The sequence below is a fragment of the Artemia franciscana genome, chromosome 8 (genome assembly GCF_032884065.1).
Source record: "Artemia franciscana chromosome 8, ASM3288406v1, whole genome shotgun sequence".
NCBI lineage: Eukaryota > Metazoa > Arthropoda > Branchiopoda > Anostraca > Artemiidae > Artemia > Artemia franciscana.
In genome coordinates this window covers 18,976,818-18,997,113 of record NC_088870.1, presented here as the reverse complement: position 1 = coordinate 18,997,113, position 20,296 = coordinate 18,976,818, and the positions used below count along the sequence as shown (strand labels likewise).

At 34.3% G+C, this 20,296-nt stretch overlaps 1 protein-coding gene across 1 annotated transcript in view; it reads left to right on the top strand.

Moving 5' to 3' along the window:
- The window catches only part of LOC136030094 (uncharacterized), a 59,650-nt gene that overhangs the window by 21,279 nt on the left and 18,075 nt on the right, over positions 1-20,296 (top strand). Inside the window, exon 2 of the mRNA XM_065708763.1 lies at positions 18,170-18,272. Within this exon, the coding sequence (XP_065564835.1) occupies positions 18,170-18,272 (103 nt within the window). The remainder of the gene's footprint in view (positions 1-18,169; positions 18,273-20,296) is intronic.

Here is a 20,296-nt window from a genome sequence, read left to right as displayed (position 1 = left end):
AGAGTTATTTATCTAGAAGCGAAAAAGGGAGGCGAGAGCCATCTTTTGAAAGCATGTATACGTGAATAGAATGGCTGGAATAAAATTTATCATAACCAAGGTATAAAGTGTAAAAGAAACATCGCTGTTGGAGCAGTTGATCATGCTGGTTTGTATATGCTCATAGGCATGGGTAGTTAATGTTGAAAAGGGATATTTCACCACAGTAGGCTAGTGCTAAGTCACCGTGTAGTTTAACCCCCGTGTCAACTTTTTCTTAGAGGAAGGATGATTACTTCCTCTTATTCAAGCTTGAAATTGATTTAGTAGAGTTTAGTGTCATGGCCATTATTAGGCCGTATTGATGCTTGGGAATTGTACAGTGGCAATATGGCTTCAGTTCTCTTCTTTTCTTTTTTGGTGGGAAGTACTAAAGACGCATCCATGATCATTTCTTTAGGAAAAAAAAATGCAAAATTCCATATTTTTGTTGTTAAGAGCTTCAAACTTCTGCAGTCAGGTTCTCTGATATGCTGAGTCTAATGGTGTCATTCTCATTAAGACCACTTGTAGTCTGAGGTTATTTCCCCCATTTTCAAAATCAGAAATTTTTTTTTAGGCTCATAGCTTTTGATGGGTAGCATATGATGGTTCATAGCTCATAGTTTTTGATGGTTCAATGAATTTATATATTAGGCATCGGCACAAAAATGTAATTTTTCTGTTAAAAACTGTTAGGAACTGTTAAAAAAAAAGAAAAAAAAGAGAACGCGAGAACAACTAGGAGCAGTAAAATAGTAAATTAGTGCTTGTCTAATTAATGTAACCGTCACGGCTGTTAGGTTTATAATGGCCTTGAGCAATTATAGGAAAATACATATCATTAATTGCAACGTGCGGGTTTGAATAAATAGAATGGTTAGAGAGCTACTTTGACTACATCCTGTATCAACCCCTAAACAAATTTGGGGATCTCTTCACGGCCAGAAATGGGAATTTTCAGAGCCGGTGTTTTCAGTTACTCTTGTACTGCTAGGGATCCGAATAAGAACTTTTCTCGTACCTTAACAAAGAAAGTAAGGACTCCCTGTTTTTTTAGGATTTTACTCAAAAGTTAACTAAAGAACCCCTCCCCCTTTTCCCAGGACAATTTGAAAATTATGGCCAAGAAGAGCTTTGATTATCAAGGATATCCTTTAATGCACCCATGTGCTGAATACTTCTTATGATACTCGTAAGGAGAGGGACTTCCTCCCCTCCCCTTTCTGCGGTCTCAAATTTTGTTACAAACCTTTATTTAATTATGTAAACATTTCTTACACAAATTGCTTTTGCCCGCTGTACGTTCTTTCCGAGTTCATGTTACCAAATATGACTCACTGAAAATGACCGGTTTATGTGCCTACAACGCTCCCTTCAAGTGTTATACCTGCGATTAGATTCCATTTAAGTTTAACGGGGCTGTGAAAAAAGGATTTTTGTAACTTGTATTTATCAAAATCCAACTTTCAGTCAGGTTCTAATTACACGGCTAAATTCTACTTCAAAGTATTGTAGTTTTGAATATGTGATATTTAATTTTTTCTTCTAGTTCTCAGTCATTTTCCCCTTCTAACCAGGATTCCAAAATCAGACCCTTCTTGGAAACTACGTAAAACTTCTGCTCAGGAACAAAGAGGGAGGGAGGCTGGGCTCCTTCCAGTAGTACGATCTTTTTTGCAATTTACATATGTTGAGTTTCTGCTCTCCAATATATGAGTGACTCAAATTTTATTTGGGAAAATTGACTACCTATTTTAATAACATGTCGTCTGTGGTTATTCATAAGGGGGTATGTCATACAATACTAGTTTTACAGGAGATTAGAAAACTGAAAAAAAAGACCATTCAGGTTTTCCGATTGTTATTAACGAAAAGTTATGTATATAGAAGTAAGGTTTTTGTCCGACTTTAAAGATAAGAAATATACAATTATATTATTAAAAGATCGAGATTCCAATTGTTTCTGCAATTGACGAAGGGAAATATAACACATTGTGAAGAAAAAAGTAAAACCTCTTATCATCGTGAGAACTAAATACGAGATACATTTTAGTAAAGCCGATTGAACTGACCAATTGAACGTATAACGTTAAATTCGGCGGTTTTCATTTTAGAAAATTAAAGTGGCACATACTGCCTTTTCAATTACAGGAGCTGATTTTTGCTCATGATTTGAAGAGTTTTATTTATAACCCGCCCTACAGCAAAAGAATAATGGGCGCAGTAAACAAACAAAAAGGAAAAAACAAAGAAGCAAACTTCACATAAATACAAAACACAAAAAAATCAATCACTCAGGAAAAGTAGATGAAGTATGTACAAACGCAATCATAAAGACCACTTAAAGCTTTTACACGAGGAGGGTCTCCGGGCTCGGGCAGCTGAATTAAAATTGTATAATTCGCACTAATTCTCCGAGCATGCATATTCGGTGTAAAACAGGGAGTCGGAGGAGAAAATTGAGGTAGGCTACTAGAAAAAGCGGATCTAATCTTTATTCTAAAGAGTCTTTATTCTGGTATACGTCTTTTTTTTATGAATAAATGATTATAATCTAATCATAGCAACTTTCAAGAATCATTGTGTAAATTTACTAACAACTGAAGAGCAATTCTAATTCCGCTTTAAGTTTGGACAGCCATTAAACCACATAAAACTGATGGAATAATTTGATTTACTCAAAACCGCGAGTCCGCTCACAGATTTTATACGCTATTCAAAACTTGAATAGATGGTTCAATTAATTTTCTTCTCTCCCTCTCTCTCTCTCTTAAAAGTAAACTTTAAGGTAGACATTAGGTGATGTTCTTTCATGAAAGAAGCAGATGAGACACTTGACTTGTTCGAATAGTTTAGAGAAAACTCGATATTGGTGTATTTTCTTTTCTGGGTACATTAACAATATGATAAAATAGTTTTCTTTTTTGTAGATGTTACTTTACCAGTTCTGTGGTCTAGTTTGGATTATTAATTTTACCAGGCACACTCCTTCGCGATTTGTCTATTTTATTTCAATGGGTAATAGTCAGGGCCGTATCCAGCATTTTTTTCGGGGGAAGGGTTTGCACAAAACACTTTTTTTTTGGGGGGGGAACTTTAAAAAAAATATATAAGGGGTGGAGCGGGAAGCCTAATCCTCCTTTCGATTCTTCAATATTTTTCCATATTCTCCTATTTTTTTATAAATTCTTGTATTATAAGCCTTTTCGATGAGTTTGCTCCATTCCCATTAATTTAGGGGCCATTCCAACTGATCTATTTCAACTTTTTCAACTATGTCTTTATTGTATCTCACTTACGGTATTTGTTTTACGAAGTATTTGCTCATCAAGAATGGTATTATTCCAAGTAGTACAAAAAAGCAAAAAGTTGGGCTTGATTTCAGAACTCAGCTAAAAATTTGCTAAGAAGAAGCCTTAGATATCGTTGAAAAAAATAGAAAACACGCCATCACGTATCAGCTTGTCGGTGTAAAATAGAAGATAATTGTATACTTATTTTTTGATTTTCAATTTGATGTACCACATATCAAACCCGTCGTTCTTTGTGGAGAACCTCTAGCTGTCTCTTTTTCGAGGTTATCCAGTTTAAAACTCATTGTGTATAACCACTTTTCTAATATTTTAGTAGCGTCAAATTGCCATTGATCGTAAGATGAATTTTGCACATAAACTGATTTGATTCTGATCTACTATCTTACTTCAAATTTCCAGTACCTCATGATATTAACACGAAAATCCCACTAACCAAGCACTGCTCAATGGTTGATCAACTGCTCAAACGGCCTGAAAGATCAGTCTCCTTAACGTTTTGATTGACAACTTGTGCCCAAGTGCTTATATCTTTGAGATTGACAGACCTCTGACTTATAAGTAACCATTAAATCTTTGTAGCAGGTGCTTATTAATAAGCACACACATGCAAGGAAAATAATCGTTACTAAGTCGTAGCTATATTTTGATGTTTGCTACTACAAGATTGAGGCAAACTGTCTTTTCAATGCGTTTTAGATGTAATTGGAAAATCCAATAAGCTAATAATGACTCCTTTTTGTTTATTAAATCTAGCAAAAAAAAATCGTGTATACTCTGAACAGTGACCAGTCCTTCAAAACTGGAGTCTTTTTTGGAATACGCAGCCCACTAACTTTTTTTGAATTGGCGAAAAAGGGAAGGCATTTGAAAATTAACTTATCAATGTGAATCAGCGCTATTTCACTATTTGAATGTTAAACAATCCTTATCTTCAATTTAAATGAAAATTAATCACAAAATAAATAAATTATATAAAATAATGTGCGTATACGCTTTTTCCATTGTGTTTAATACAACGTCGCTGTTACGCAGGTGAAATTTCAAGTTCGTATTTGATTCTTTAACATCTCTGGCATTATCGCTATAATTGCTAGCTAAGCTAGACCTAGAGGAAGAATTCACAGGGCAGTGCAGATGAGGCTTATCAAAGCACGATCGAACATGCATTGCCCTGGTGATCTTCGATTTGAGAAGAACGTACCAAGCAGTCTTTTGCGCTTATTTCAGTAGAGTAAAAACGTTAGGTAGGACCTTTAGGCCTAACGGCGAGGATTTGCGGGCATTCAGAGTGTCCGACAAGACAAACCACTATTATTATTTGATAGCCTTTTTTTGCTCTTTGTTTGTATGTTTTTATTGAAATTTCATTTATCTTAGATTTTTGTGTAGCCTACCCTATCTTCAAATATAATCGTAATGTTTCAGTAGAACAGGAAAATAGTGTATGCTACATTATATGTAGACAATGCGCATTTGCACACTTTTGTTTAAATTTTGGTTGGTCTTAAGACCATGCTCGTATCTGAATCTTTTAGGCTCACACATCGTAATTGATGCAACGTATAATATATTTTAATAAATCAGTCTGGGGAGGGGGTGGGGTCTTCTTACAATCCTTGTGACGGAGATTCCTCTCGACCCGAATATGTTCTGGTTTGTGTGGGACCTTCTGCTGAGTCTGTAATTTAAAGTGTTGTTTTTTTTTCTCAGTCTGGGACCTGTCTAAAGGAGCTCTAGCAAAATTATACCACTCAATGAAGTAATGCTCCTACTGTTTTTTTTTAGCATGTCAATTTCTTCTTCTTACTTCTAAAGAGAGAGAAAACATTTATTATTAAACCAAAACAAAACGGTAATAACAGCCACCTCGAGAAGTTAAAACTTGTCCGAGGGGTTGACAAATAAATTAGAAAACAATACAGGAGAAAGAAAAAAAAACATTTATAAAACCAATAGTACGACCTAATCGGCACCACAAGCCTTTCAACGAACAAATTAAAAATACTAATAAAATCATACCCGTAGAGGCCAGAACACATTACTGAATTATTTATTTACTTAGTTACTTACTTCTAATTATTTATTTACTTCGATTTTTCCTTTTTACATTTCACTCCTTTACGGCGATTTTAGTGATCTATTTTTTTATTAACCTTCATTTTTCACTTCTTGAAGCACGCTGATAGCTCATATTTCGTCCAAGATTTACGATTCTTTAAAATAATTATGTCTGTTCAACCCTCACAAAATTTTGAATCTTAAAATAACATCTTCGAAAATTACTGCTCTTTAGATTCCTCGAAGGTGTTAGCCCGTAGGAAAAGTAATTTTGAATCTACGCCCCAAACCCATTACATGGTCGACGGTATATACAATTTACTGAAAGGTCAGAGAGATATATAAAGACATTATAATGTAATTGTCTTGTTATTTTTTCTCTACAAGCGCCGCTCGTTTGCGAACATTTTCAAGTTTCGAAATCTGAAGTCGACTGGCTATCGTAAAGCATATTTTTTTCGTTGTTCTTACATTTACTTACAGACCAAGGTTATCTCAACTTGATGAAATATTGCGTGAGAACTACTCTGATATTTTTATACTTTTTACCATAGATGAACACCAGTGCAAATCTTGGGGACTGATAGTGGGGTTTTCAATTGAGATCACATAAGGGGAAAAGGAATATTTGAGTTCACTATTTTTCGAATTTCTTTGGGAAAAGAGTTCTTCTAACATTTTCAGGGAGTGAAAGACCTCACCCCTTCCTGCATGCATGCTTGCTACCACAAAACGTGTTCTGAAGCGGAAGAAAGGATTTAAAGAAAATCTAACAGAAAATGGGCTGGTCAAAATCAAAACACATCAATTTTACAGGCAAAAAAAAGTTTTAGGAAATGGGAATTTTAAGTTCCATAGTAAAAAGAACACTGATGACACTTATTTTGTTGTTTAACAGGATAAACAAAATGGGAAGCTTAGAAGTATTTTATGTGTCACTGATGGACAATTTATGGTCTGTAACCTTATGGTGTGCCGAACTCGAAGCCATCAAAGGTTATGCAGAATTTGTTTTAGCTTTGGATTCCTAAAATCCTAGTTCTTTTTTTTCTGTGAAAAATAGATAATTGTGAATTATTCTAGACAATACAATTGTTGGCGGTTGGAAATCTCTTTTTTTTGAAAGTCTAGGTTAAGTCACTGCAGAAAGTATAGGTGTCGCTGGTTATTTACTTTGGAACGGGGGTCAGCGGTGTGACTCTGTAAGCTCAGCCAAGAGTCGACCCAGCCCCAAGTGGGCACCTGGGGAAGTTTGGAGTCAAAATACGGAAGTGTCGGATGATTTGCTCCCAACTACCCATTGCACTCCCGGGGCGAAGACAGAGAATCAGGAGATCAGTACCTGCATTGCGCAGACCATTGGTCACCATGCGAAAAAGATTTTTTTGACAAAGTTTTATAGGTGAATTCAAGGAATTTGGTAGGAAACATGTGGGGGTAGAAGCTTTGAACATTCCTTGTTTCCTCGGATCCAAACTCAAATGATTTGATATTTATGTATTTAATGTATTCATTTTGTTAAATTTCTCGCTACGCCTATGTTGTAACCTAAAAGTTTTTTTTCTCTTTTATAACCAAAACGTGTTGAAAACTATTTTTTTTTTTTTTAATCTTCCTTGCAATGTAAATAATTTTAAAATCATTAGAGCATAACGGCTCTACAAACTGAACCACCGGCAATGTTCCATCGCTGTTTTATTAACACTAAATCCCAGAGAGTGCAAGAGTAATAGATTTAGATAAATCATTTTGTTTATGCTTAATATACTTTAAAGTTTAAACATTCAAATATTGGCGAAGTTTCATTGGAAGAACCGTGGTAAGAAGATAAACCTTAACTGGAGTTATTAATGCAAAATTAATGATTATTGACAGAATAAAGAGCTGAATTCTTAGTATGGTTATTAATTTCGTTTGAATCAATTTTTTATCATAAAATTCAATTCGTATTTTTTTTTTTTACGTTCACAGTTTTAAAGAACAGGGATAAAGTAGCAAACAAGGACGTGATGCTGATAAAATTACACCATTAAATTAAAAATGCTCAAAAGCACTAACCTAAAGTAAAGCTTTCAATCCCCTGTTTACATCCTAAGAAGGATGAAATCAGTTTCGTCTGTTTCTTAATTTTTTTTTTATATTTTAAGCTACTTCCTAAGGATGATTTCATTGGACCAGTTATTTATAGAATATTGACAGAATTTTAATTGTTTTTTAAAATGACACTTTTGTTTTTGTCCCACTCAGGTCAAAGAGCTTTCTGACGAAAATTTTACGATAGAGAATCAGTTCACAACTACGAAATACTATATAATATAACTCCTTGTTTCAGGGGGTCTTGCGAATTAAGAAACAATCAAAAGTTATTATAGACAGCTTGTACAGTTATAATGATGGGTATATTGTTATTTTTATTTCTTTTATTATTATTATTATTATTATACGGTATTGTAGCCGCTCTTCAGCTATTAGGGAAGTCTGATCGGCCTTGGGGGGATTCTAAAGCCTAAAAAAGTGAATGTGTTGTCCGAAAATCTCAAACTTTCAATTAAATATCCTTCAAATCAATGCGAAGAGGTTGAATGTATTTTCCTCAACATCTTTCATCGTAAAAATTTAGCTAAGCTTGCGGGGTGACGGGTGATCTCTTATTGCGAAAACTGCACCTTGGAACGGAAAAAAAAAATTCGTTTTTAAATGTGAAAGTATTGTGCCGGCTTAAAGAGCAAGGCGTTTGAGGAGATCGACAGCCTCCATCCCGTTTAGAATATATCATTTTATTTTCACAGCAAATATGCCAAAGAAACCCATATATTCTAAGTATTTTTATGACAAAGTTAAACTTATCGTAAAGAACGTTGAGGGTGTGGCAGTCCTCTCATATTTAGGATAATTTCGATTATGATATTAAAGATGGACAAAACTAAATTAAAACTAAAACTAAATTAAAGATAGTCGTTTGAACCGTAATATCCATAATTTTTGGGTTATCTCTGATTTTGAGCTCTTGCTCATTTGCATATGTAAAGTGGGAAAGTTTCGGGTTTGGCATGGCTCAAAGCATATTTACTGTCAGCATTGAATGGAGAAGCTTTAATTTTAAGTATTTTTATACAGAAGTTAAATTTAGCGTAAAGAACGTTGAGGGTGTGGCAGTCCTCACACATTTAGGATAATTCCGATTATGATATTAAATTTCTTTCAAATGAAAGCTTAGGGCTACACTAAAACACCAAGCTCAAAATTTATCCTTAACATAAGGGGCATGCTGCCATAGGTTCACTTTTTTCATCAGAAAAAGGTTTAATTTCTTTTTTGTTCATGAATCGTTTAATACAAGAGCGATGTGACAATTTTTCTTTTATCGAAGTAGGCTACTTCTAAAATTTGGTAAAAAAAAAAAAAAAAAGGAATGCGCAATTTCATTTTGAACGCGCCAAATATTTTCATTTTTCTGAAAGAAATATTATATATATATATATATATATATATATATATATATATATATATATATATATATATATATATATATATATATATATATATATATACATTATATATATATTATATTGTTGCATTCAAAGATTTTTACAGAAGGGCACTAGTCACACCTTTGTACAAAGAGGGGGCCATGAATTGGGGGTGGCAGCCTCCCTTATTAAAGAAGAATATCCATTGGTTTTAAGGCTTACTGTTGCTCTTTACTTTCACTTCAAAAACTTTTTTTAAACGTCAAGAATGAGGTATAGGTTTCCATTTCCTTGCAAGTCACTTCCGGAGCCATCAGAAATAGCTATTTGAGATTCTTTACTTACTTCACAGTTGTTTAAACAATTCTTAGAGTCAAAGACCCAAAATTACAATTCGTTTGAACCTTAGTATTCACAATTTTTGGGTTATCTCTGATTTTGAGCTCTTGTTCATTTGCATCTTTAAATTGGGATAGTTTTGGGTTTGGCATGGCTCAAAGCACTTTTACTGTCAGCACTGAATGGAGAAGCTGCAGTTGATCTACTTATATATGCAACTTCAAATTTGTGGCACGATTTATTACAAAGTTTCTTTTAGTTCTATTTCTTATTTACTGGAATTGTTAAAGGAATGAAGAGCAGCTTTCCACTAATTCAGGAAGCTGTTGAGCTAGGTGACTGCATAAAACTAAATACACTAGAAAATAGCCCCCTCTCCCATTTGTCTAAAATATTTGCTTATTATTATTTGATCCTTCCGTGTATTCTCACGCCAATATGTATAAATATACTAAATTGTTTTCAAAGGACGCCCAATAATTTAGATGCCTATTTAGTTTCGTTTTTTATATTTGTAAGAAAGAGTATGAATATCGGTAAAAAGCAACAAAAAACACACATTTATACGAAATCATAGGTATTGGGTTCGCATTTGTTGCAAATACGAACCCCAATTATATGATAGGGTTAATTTTCTTTAATTTTGTTATCGAGCCACCTCACCCCACCAAATTATGAAGACATCTATAGTTAATGGTAGTTACTACGAAGCCCAAAGGCATAAGGGCATACAGTATTTTGTTTGAAGTTTAATTTGACTTATAATTATGTAAAGTGATTGACATGCAAACGCTTATTTGACCAGATTTTGCCAGGGTTAAAGGTTTAACCGAAGCTTTGTGAAGCAGCAATTTAAAAAGAAAATCACTGCAGGTTAATTAGCTGTTAATGGTGCAATTGGGATATCATTCTAGGAAGGCCAAACACTTTTTTTCGCGGGGGGAGGGAGGGGTGTAATTATACAGTTAGATTGTTTTGTAACCATTATATCATCAAAATTTATCATATTGTAATTTTTTTTACAATTTCAATGGTGAACCTAAGCCCTTAAGCATTTCCCTTAGATCAAACCATTTTTACTATAAAAATATACAAAACTAACAGAAGGGAGGTAAGATTGAGAAGGAAGAAGGTAGAAGAGGATGTATGATTTAAGTGTCAGTTGAGATGTCAAACTGAGCCAAAGACTTCCGTGCTCAGTCGTATCAAACAGTTCGTGGTAACGAACTGTAGTAAGGAGCGATCCGGCTCAGTAGTAACCAAAACTCTAAAAAACGGAATTTTGATACCAATAGATACATCAAACGAATTGAATTTTAATGATGATTTTAAATAAATAAGTTTCATCAAGTTTAGTCTTACCCATCAAAAGTTACGGGCCTGAGAAAATTTGCCTTATTTTAGATAATAGGGGGAAACACCCCATAAAAGTCATAGAATACTAACGAAAATCACACCATCAGATTCAGCGTATCAGAGAACCCTACTTTAAAAGTTTCAAGCTCCTATCTACAAAAATGTTGAATTTTGTATTTTTTGCCAGAAGGCAGATCACGGATGCGTGTTTATTTATTGTTTGTTTTTTTTTGTTTGTTTTTTTTTTTGTTTTTTTTCCCAGGGACATTTGACTTATTCTAGCAATGTCGTGTTTCTAGAAAATGTACGTTTATAAGCTACAGTAATTATAAATCATGCAGTGGTAATATTTTTACTACCAGGTATACCTGTAGAGTCGTCATTTCAGCTGGAGGGTAAGGGAGGGGGTGGTAAATAGAAATTCAACTAGGACAAAAATTTTCTCTCGAATTAGGCCATTCCTTAGCAATAGTTATTTAATAGCCTTTGATAGCATCTGCATGATCTTGGTTAGACTTCAAGGGTTTTAAGGCTTTAATGGAAAGATCGTTCCTTTAAAAAAACGTCAACTCATATCATGTTTAAATACCTTAATTAGTCTGAATACGGTCACTAATAATTATACCTGTCTTCGTTTTTCCATTATTATTATTATTAAACCTCTCTAATCCCGCTCCACACTTATTTCTGTTTCAGGTTAAAGGCTTAATTACTTTTCTTGCGCTAACAAAAAATGTATATTGTTTACACTAATTTCTACCAAACTTTCAGAATTTGCTCTCTTTGTGGTGATTTTACTGTATTATTCGTAGAATGTAGGCTATAGTGAACTATAAAATTCCCATTTTAAAAAAAAGGAAGAAAGAAAAAAAATATAAAAAGGAAGTAAAAATAGAGACATTTGTTTTTTAGCTTAAAAAGCGGTTCTTTTCTTTAGTATTTTATTTTAGCGATAATATGGCGGAACATTCTAATAAACGAAGTAAATAGGCGTATCAGTTTAGAAATTAAGGATGGGAATTAATATCACATTTTGATTAGATTTTGTATAGAGACAGTGTTCAATTAAAAAAATCGTGTGCACTGACTAGCGCGCGCTAAGCATGATGGAAGTATATTAGACGTGGTACGAAGACTGCAATGCGTGGTGTGAAATGGTGTAGCCTTGGCGTAAAAGCGTTAACGTGGCGGTCCAATTGGCACTCTGTAATGCACATCAGGTGGTAGATAGTCGGAAACCCCTGGTTCTGCATATAAGTCTTCACTGTAATTTCTGTATGGACTTGGCTACTTCATGAACCGCTTGTAGCTGTGCTACAAGTTTAATAACCCTTTTTGAAGTAATTTTAACCTTTACATGTTAGATGAACAAAGTTCATAAATTAACAATGGAAAAAAAATGTAAAAGAAAATTCACAGTTAGTTTTGTTTTGATTTACAAACAGTCTAGGGAGGGGGGGGTGTTTATGACTTTCTTGTATTTGCACTTGTGTTTAACTGTTCAATGCTCAATGGTAACGCAGATTTTGTCAATTTCGTGGAATCGCTCCTCCTTCTTAGGGAATAGCCTTCTCATTGTACAATATTTAGATATAGGAACTCTGATTATGTTAATGCTTAAAAAAGTTAAAAATCAACCTTATTTGTTGGGTTGGTTTTCTAATGGCCCAGTTAGCCATTTGACTTTTTAACATGTAGTTTGGTTCTCATTTAGCCCAATGAACGTCTTCATTGTTGCCGCGATTTTTCAAGGGATAGAGTTGGCAATACGGTCCACGGACGAACAATTTTTGATATTACTATTCTGTTAGTTAATAGATCGAGATGTATTAGCGGCTCTCTAGAACTTGACTGAACTGAAAAAAAGATCACCAGTATTAAACAAAATTTGGTTAATTGCTTTAAATGCTAACCAAATGGTTGGAATTCAAGAGCTAAGAAAATCCGCTTTACGGTTTGATAACGCGTAAGACAACACAAATATGGTTGCGAAACACCCAAAGAGAATCTTTACAGGTGGCAGTCCTAAGACAGGATAGTTTAAGCCAATAGATATGAAAGGCTTTTTAACCAGTGAGATGTAGATATGGCGCATCTTTTTTTTAAATTTATTTTTGGTCTTTGCGTCAGCATAGTCAATGTCGTTATAAAAACTGTAGAAAGACTGGCTGTGGGATCATAAAAATGAAATTCTGACAGTGTCATACGGTGGAATTTGAGCTGTCATTTACACTGTTCCCGCTCACTTACCCAGAACACGCTCAAGAAGTGAAGTTAGGTTAAACATAATGGAATATACCAAAATATGATAAATATGTAATACATTAGTAACAAAATTATGTAAACTACAACATTGAATTATGCAAAACAGGCCACCCAGGACGCATTATATAAAAACCTAATCGAAATACCAACTCTATATATTAAATATTTGATTAAATATACTCGCCACGTAGTTTTTCCCTTGAGCCTAAGCTAAATGTCTCCGAATACTGACAGCTATAAGCCGGTTATATCAGATTCAAAAGAGCAATTTTCTCGAGTGTGTTCTGGTTGATACGAAGTACCGAATGTTTAACTAATAAGCAAGCTCTAAATGCTCAGTACAAAATAAACGGTTCCAGTGCAACTGAACACCCATTTAACTGAACTCCCGTGCAACTCAACCCTGTTTAACTCAATTCCCCTTTAATACAACCTCGCTTTAACTCAACTCCTATTCAACTTAACAATTGTAACTCAGCCCCGTTAAACTAAACCCTGTGTAGCTAGAGCTTCGTTCAACTCAATCTCAGTTTAATGTTACTCTCATTTAGCTCAACCCCATTCAGTTCAACCCTTGTGCAACTCAACTCCGTTTTGTCGGGAGTAATAATACTTAGCTCGAATGAAATGGTCCTCAATTATAGGCTAATTATCATGTAAGCGTATTTCTTATGCTGCTTTAACATCCCCCCCCTCAAAAATAAATGTTTCGTTCTGTCTTATATATTTGAAATTAGCAAAACTTTTTCGTGCCCAGAGCCCATATCCACTAGAATTTCATGGTCCCTGTGGATGAGTCAAACTGGGCTGGGTTAAACAGGGGTTGAGTTGCATAAGGGTCTGAGTTAAGTGAGGATTTATTTGCACGGGGATTGATTTGCGTGGGGGTTGAGTCACATGGGGTTTAGTCGCATTGGAGTTGAGTTGAATTGGAGTTCAATTAAATGGGTTGAGTTGAAGGAACTGACAACATGACTGATATAACTAACTAACATTATGATATTGTTACCGCTTGTGTAAACGGTAGTAAATGAGCCAAAATGGAAGTTTAGAGGTTGTCATATATTTATGGAAGGAGGTTCTCTGCCGCTAAAAATGTCTTATTTGTATAACCGATGTTGGAAAGCTGCCAAGGATCCTGAGACTGTCGTTGGAGCACAGGGAAACATTTGCATAAATGTGCTATATTTAATGTGTATGCTTTTTTGATGGTAAGATGCACTCTCGGCTTTGCTGCATCAATAATAAAAGCTATATACCAAGAGGCCTGCCAATTATAGATATTGAAAGAATTGAAGCTTTTGGGCTTTTTGGGCCAATAAACTCGGCCTTTTGGGCCATTCTTCTTATTATTTATTATTTTTGTGTGTAACATTACATTTTCTCCTTTATAAATTAATTTTTTCTTAATGCATGTTTATTTTGATATTTCACGGTCTTGTATAATAAAATTATCTAGCTATTACTTTTAATTACACAGGACCTGCAAACAAAAATGTAAATTAACATTAGTTTAATTGTGTTTGACTTGGCATTTGAGACGCACCAAAAGAGGGACTATTTAACAAAAGCAGAACAACCACCCATGTTGACCTATTCAGTTCTGTCACCACTGCTGAAAGCATAAAATGAAAGGTGGACAAAAGAAGCAATCTATCAAAACGGCTTTAACAAGTCAACGGCAATAGTTTACACGACCGATGAGATTAGGAAAAAATGAACGAACTCATCCGAGTAAAATAAAAGTCAAATAAATAATTTTGGTGGGAATTCTAGATTGACATTCAACAAGGGATCAGTAGACTGAAATCCTTTTCTGAAATAATGCATTTCTTTATAATTTATCTATTAAAACGGATCAAGTGAAAAGCCCTTCTAAAGATAGCCTGCTTTTGAATGCACAAAGAAAATTCCCTAAACTATTCCGAAGGACATTTTGAAAATTAAGTATGCATTCTATATTTAGGATCACTAGAGGACCGAGGAACAAGTTGATTTTATCGAGGACACAGTAAGCACTCTCTGAGCTGTTGTTTCTACTTCCTCTAAACATGAACCTCTGATTCCTATTGAAGATTTTTAAATAAAAAAACAAGTTTTTTAACTGAAAGTAAGGAGCAACATTAAAACTTAAAACGAACAGAAATTACTTCGTATATGAAAGGGGCTGATTCCTCATCAACGCCCCGCTCTTTACGCTAAAGTTCCCCTCTTTCTCTCAACTCTACTTTTTCAAACAGTAAAAAACTTTAGCGTAAAGAGCGGGACGTTGATGAGGAATCAACCCCTTTCACATACGAAGTAATTTCTGTTCGTTTTAAGCTTTAATGTCGCTCCTTACTTTCAGTTAATAAAACTTGTTTTTTTTTTATTTAATTTCTGAACGTTTTTGAATCAATGCATGTTTTGATTTTGGCTCTCCGCAGAGGAATAATTAAAACGAAATTTGCATATATTTTTTTTTGGCTAAATGGCTTTCTCATGATAAAATGATTTTGAGAAAAAAAGGAGTGGGGGAGGAAGCCTAGTTGCCCTCCGATTTTTTGGTTACTTAAAAAGGCAACTAGAACTTTTTTACGAATGTTTTTATTAGTAAAAGATAAACGTAGCTTATAAATTAGCTTACGTAACGCACTTTTGTATTCTCATGTTTTATTACATATATGAGGGGGTTCACCCCCTCGTCAGCACCTCGCACTTTACAATAAAGCTTAAATTTTGATCCCAATTCATTAAGAATGACCCCTAAATCACAAAAGCCGTAGAATAAATAATTGAAATGACTAAAAATACTTTAGCGTAAAGAGCGAATTATTAGGAGGAGGTGAGCCCCTCATATGCTTAATAATTTCTGTTCGTTTTAAGTTTTAATGCTTCTCCTTACTTCCAGTTGAAAAAACTTCATATTTACTTTTTCGTTTTTTTTTAATTAATGCTAGAAAATCCTGCGCTCCCTTCATGGAAATTTTCTTCTCCCATGACAAATTCCTCAATGGAAAGTTCCCCCAACATATCCCCCTCTTCTCAACCCCTCCCCCCAACCAAAAAATCCCCCTGAAAAGTCTGTGCACTTCCCAATAACCATTACTATATGTAAGCACTGGTCAAAGCTTGTAACTTGTAGCCCCTCCCACGGGGACTGTGGGGGAGTAAGTGGTCCCCAAAGACATAGTTATAAGGTTTTTCGACTACGCTTAATAAAATGACTATGTCAGAATTTTGATCCAGTGACTCTGGGAAAATAATTAGCTTGGGAGGGGGCCTAGGTGCCCTCCAATTTGGTCACTTCAAAAGGGCACTAGAACTTTTCATTTCCGTTAGAATGAACCCTCTCGTAACATTCTAGGACGACTGGTTCGATACGATCACCGCTGGGGGAAAAAACAACAAACAAACAAACAAACACGCATCCGTGATCTGCCTTCTGGCAAAAAATACAAAATTCCACATTTTTGTACATAGGAGATTGAAACTTCTGTAACAGGATTCTCTGATACGCTGAATCTGATGGTGTGATTCTCGTTAAGATTTTATGACTTTTAGGGGGTGTTTCCCCCTATTTTCTAAAATAAGGCAAATTTTCTCAGGCTCGTAGCTTTTGATGGGTAAGACTAAACTTGGTGAAACTTATATATTTAAAATCAGCATTAAAATCCGATTCCTTTGATGTAGTCTATTGGTATCAAAATTCCATTTTTTAGAGTTTTGGTTACTATTTAGCCGGGTCGCTCCTTACTACAGTTCGTTACCACGAACTGTTTGATTTAACCTACATGAACCTATCGGTCAGCAGTTTGAGAATCAAAAAAATTATTTGTAAAATTTTAAATTTATAACAGTTACAGTTTATGCAAGGAATGTTCAAATGTTTAATGTGTTTATAAGGGACGGAGAGGGGGCTCAAGGCCTGTCCCATCTGCAAATCCTAAACTTTCATAATGCCTTCCAGGATGCATTTATTATTTGAACTGTCAAATCAATTTTTTTTTTTCATGTGTTAGTAACCAGCACGAACAAAAATTCATGTGCACGTACCTGCTGTTTAGAATCGTAAATATTATAAAAGCGAAGATTGGTGAGTTTCAGGCAATACCAACCGATAAAGCATAATGATAACTGAAAGCTTTTCTATTCAGTAAAAAAAAATATTTATGTTTTATTTTTATTGTTCGATGTCGTTGCTATGACAAAAGTTAGTGCAATAATCGGTTTTCTCATCATGTGTTTTTGCAGCTTCTGTGTTTTTTTCTCATGTCTTTCTGTGTTTTTTTCTGCAGCTTCAAACAAGGTAATTGTTAAAACCTGAAGATCCTGAATATATAACCTGAAGATCTTCAGGTTATATATTTTCTACTTCATGAATAAATTTTCTACTTCTACTTTTTTTCTACTTAATACTTATTTTTTTACTTTTTTCTACTTAAAAATACTTTTTTTCTATTTACTTCTACATAAATTTTCTACTTCATGAGTCGCCAGGTTTTAAAATAGCTTGTTATATATTCCTTACCTTCTCCTCTGTCTTATCATGTTGTGTGAATAATGGATGTTTAATAAATAATTACATTACTCAAAGCTCTAAAAACATGCTGAAGATGTGTTTTTTTTCTGCTAGTTAAGGTCATGCGTGATTGCAGCTTCAAACAAGGTAATTTTTAAGACCTGGAGATCAATAATATATCAACAAGATAGTGCATAGTGATGTTGGATTAAACGATTAAAACTAAATAGTTCATAATTGTCAGGTAATTATTGAAAATAGCCGAGTGTCTGCTTGTGAATGATAAAATTACTTAACTGACATTATTTTCGTTGACTGAATTTAATAAAATCACATATATAATCACTTTGTCCATTGCAGACAATCTATATTTCTACATTTCTATCATTCTATATTTTATGTTTCATTATAGAGTAGATGTCAGTAATAACAGCTTTATCAATTGCATGAAGTTATGCAGGAGTTGCTCATGGTTGTACGTCGGAATGCACAGATGGTCACACAACTCTTATATACCCATTTTTTCCAATGAGACTACAGAGTTTTAAGACTTGTATTAATTTCTTTTATGTAGCTTTTTCATTTTTTTTTTTTTTTAGTATAAATAATCAGAACTGGCCTGGGTCTGGGGATCGTCATTTCATTGAATTCGGAAAAGTTAATCCAAAAACTAATCCCAGACAAAAATCCCTTCCAACGACGGTTCAGTATTTTACGTTTGGATAACGTTAAACCTCCTACAGTATTAGGAAGAAAAAAATTCATGCTCCTGTTTTACTTTATGCTTATCTTCACTTCTGAGTAAGATCTATTCCTTAGTTATTATTTTATATTTTAAATTTTAGAGATACCACAACAGCGGGCATGGATTTCAATGCTAATTATTGTGGCGTTAGCGTCGGCCATGATTGGAGCCATTTTAATGATATTTCTTCTAAGGTGTAGAAGGTAAGCCTCAATTTCGTTTAGAAAAATTACCGATAATTTATCTTTATTTGCCAAATGGCCTGTCAGACGACAGGCATAGACAAAAAGAAAAAAAGAAAGAAAAAAAGAAAAGAAAATAAAGAAAAAAAATACGTGGTGTATGCTCCCTTCTAATGATCAGAGAGAAATTTTTATCTCCTTCCCTCAAACAGAAAATTATAATTCCTCCACCCCCCATGAAAAGAAAGAAATTCTCAAAAGCTTCAACTCGATCCCCCAGCCGCGAGACAAAACAGGATATACTTTCTAGCGATGATCGGAAACCAACTGAACCTAGCTATACTCAGGATCGCCAACTTTTTGGTCTATGTATTCGTCCCCTGAACATTCAAAAATGTGTCATTTTTAGCTAAAATGTGCCCGTCTTAAAATCTCAAAAGCTAGAGGTTATTTTTTCCTAGTTGTGTTATTGAGCAAAAGATGCTTTGTGAATATATTTCAAAGCGGCGAGTTGGCATTAAATATATTGAAACAAAAAAAAACAACATATAAAACCTTCATACGAAATGGCTTAGTGTGAATGCTCCTAACTTGTATAAACATACAATTCCCTTTTTGTGAGAAAATCCTTTACTCATGACATTTCTGGCAAAACCTGGGTGCTAAAAAAAAGTACTGAGAAAAAGCACTACTTTGGTAAGAAGTGGCAATTTTTTAACCAAATTATATATCCAGCTGGGAAATGTTTCGTTTTATGTCATAAATTTACACAATGTGTCTCTTTTTTTTTACCTTTTATGTCATTGTGTCCCGGCACAATGTCCTTTTGACGTAAAATATGTCGAGTTGGCAACCCTGATTGCAATAGTTTTCTCCAGCTACCCGCTATATAACCTCACGCGATTGACTAGCTACTGCGGAGCCTTGTTATTTAAATAAAGGAAGATTAGTCAAGTTAGAATCTTTCCTAAGTTTGTGATGACGTTTCATCCACACGATCATATTTAGAGAAAAGGAAAGATCTTCCTTATCTCCAAGCTGTCAAAAAGTTTGAAGGTAACCAAAGTCTTTTCTATGGGTTTTATCCTCTAGTGGTTCATTCTTTAGTAAGTCATTATTTAATTGAAATATTGAAGTTCTACCTGAAAGAATATCAGCAAAGTTTATTAAAATTCGAATATTAAATCTGCTCATTATTTTTTTTCACTATTAAATCTTTGACAACTATGGAAATTAAAAAGATGTTTCACAAGAGAACAATAAAATGAAAAATGAAATTGGGTTTCTCCCCCACTTCTGAAGACCAGTTAATTATACCAGGAACATTTCCTTAAGCTTTCGATATATGGAAAAGACGAGTCTTAAATCAAGAGTAGCAATCTCCAGCATTCGGTGTATTATCCAAAACCTCCAAATATCTTTAGAACTAAAAGAAATGTGGCAAAACTTTTTAAACCAATGGAGCCTGTGTAAGCTATTGGGATTTAAATATTAGTTGTAAAAATATGTCATGCAACACATTTGAATCAACGCAGCCAGTATGTCTGTTTCATGAAGCGACGATTTTGAAAATGTAGTTGTCGTTTTAAACTAAACTTAGTAAAACTAAATTAAGATATAAATAATTAACAAAAAAATGTTATGAGCCTCATGGATTCCCAAGACCTTAATTTTCTCTTTCCTCTGATCGGTTCTTCCAATTAGAGGTCGGTAATTTGTCTCTGATCGTTCCCTACGATCGTTTATCAAATGGTTTTATTGTTTCCTTAATCCTAATATATGACCTAAGCAATATTTCTGAGGAATATATACCTTTGAAATGAGACCCAAGACCACTCTTATTAGTATGTTGTTAATGTTTGTAAATAGGAAAAGAGGTGAGGAGCGGAGTTGGAGACCTACTTTACAAAAGAGTTGATTGTTGCTAGTCTTCCAACAATTCGCTCCACGTGTAGTTATTTTGACTCCAGAAAAATAACCTTATGTGATATTTTATGTGGAGATTTTCCGGTGATGTTCCATAGAGTATTTGGTCAGTAGAAGGA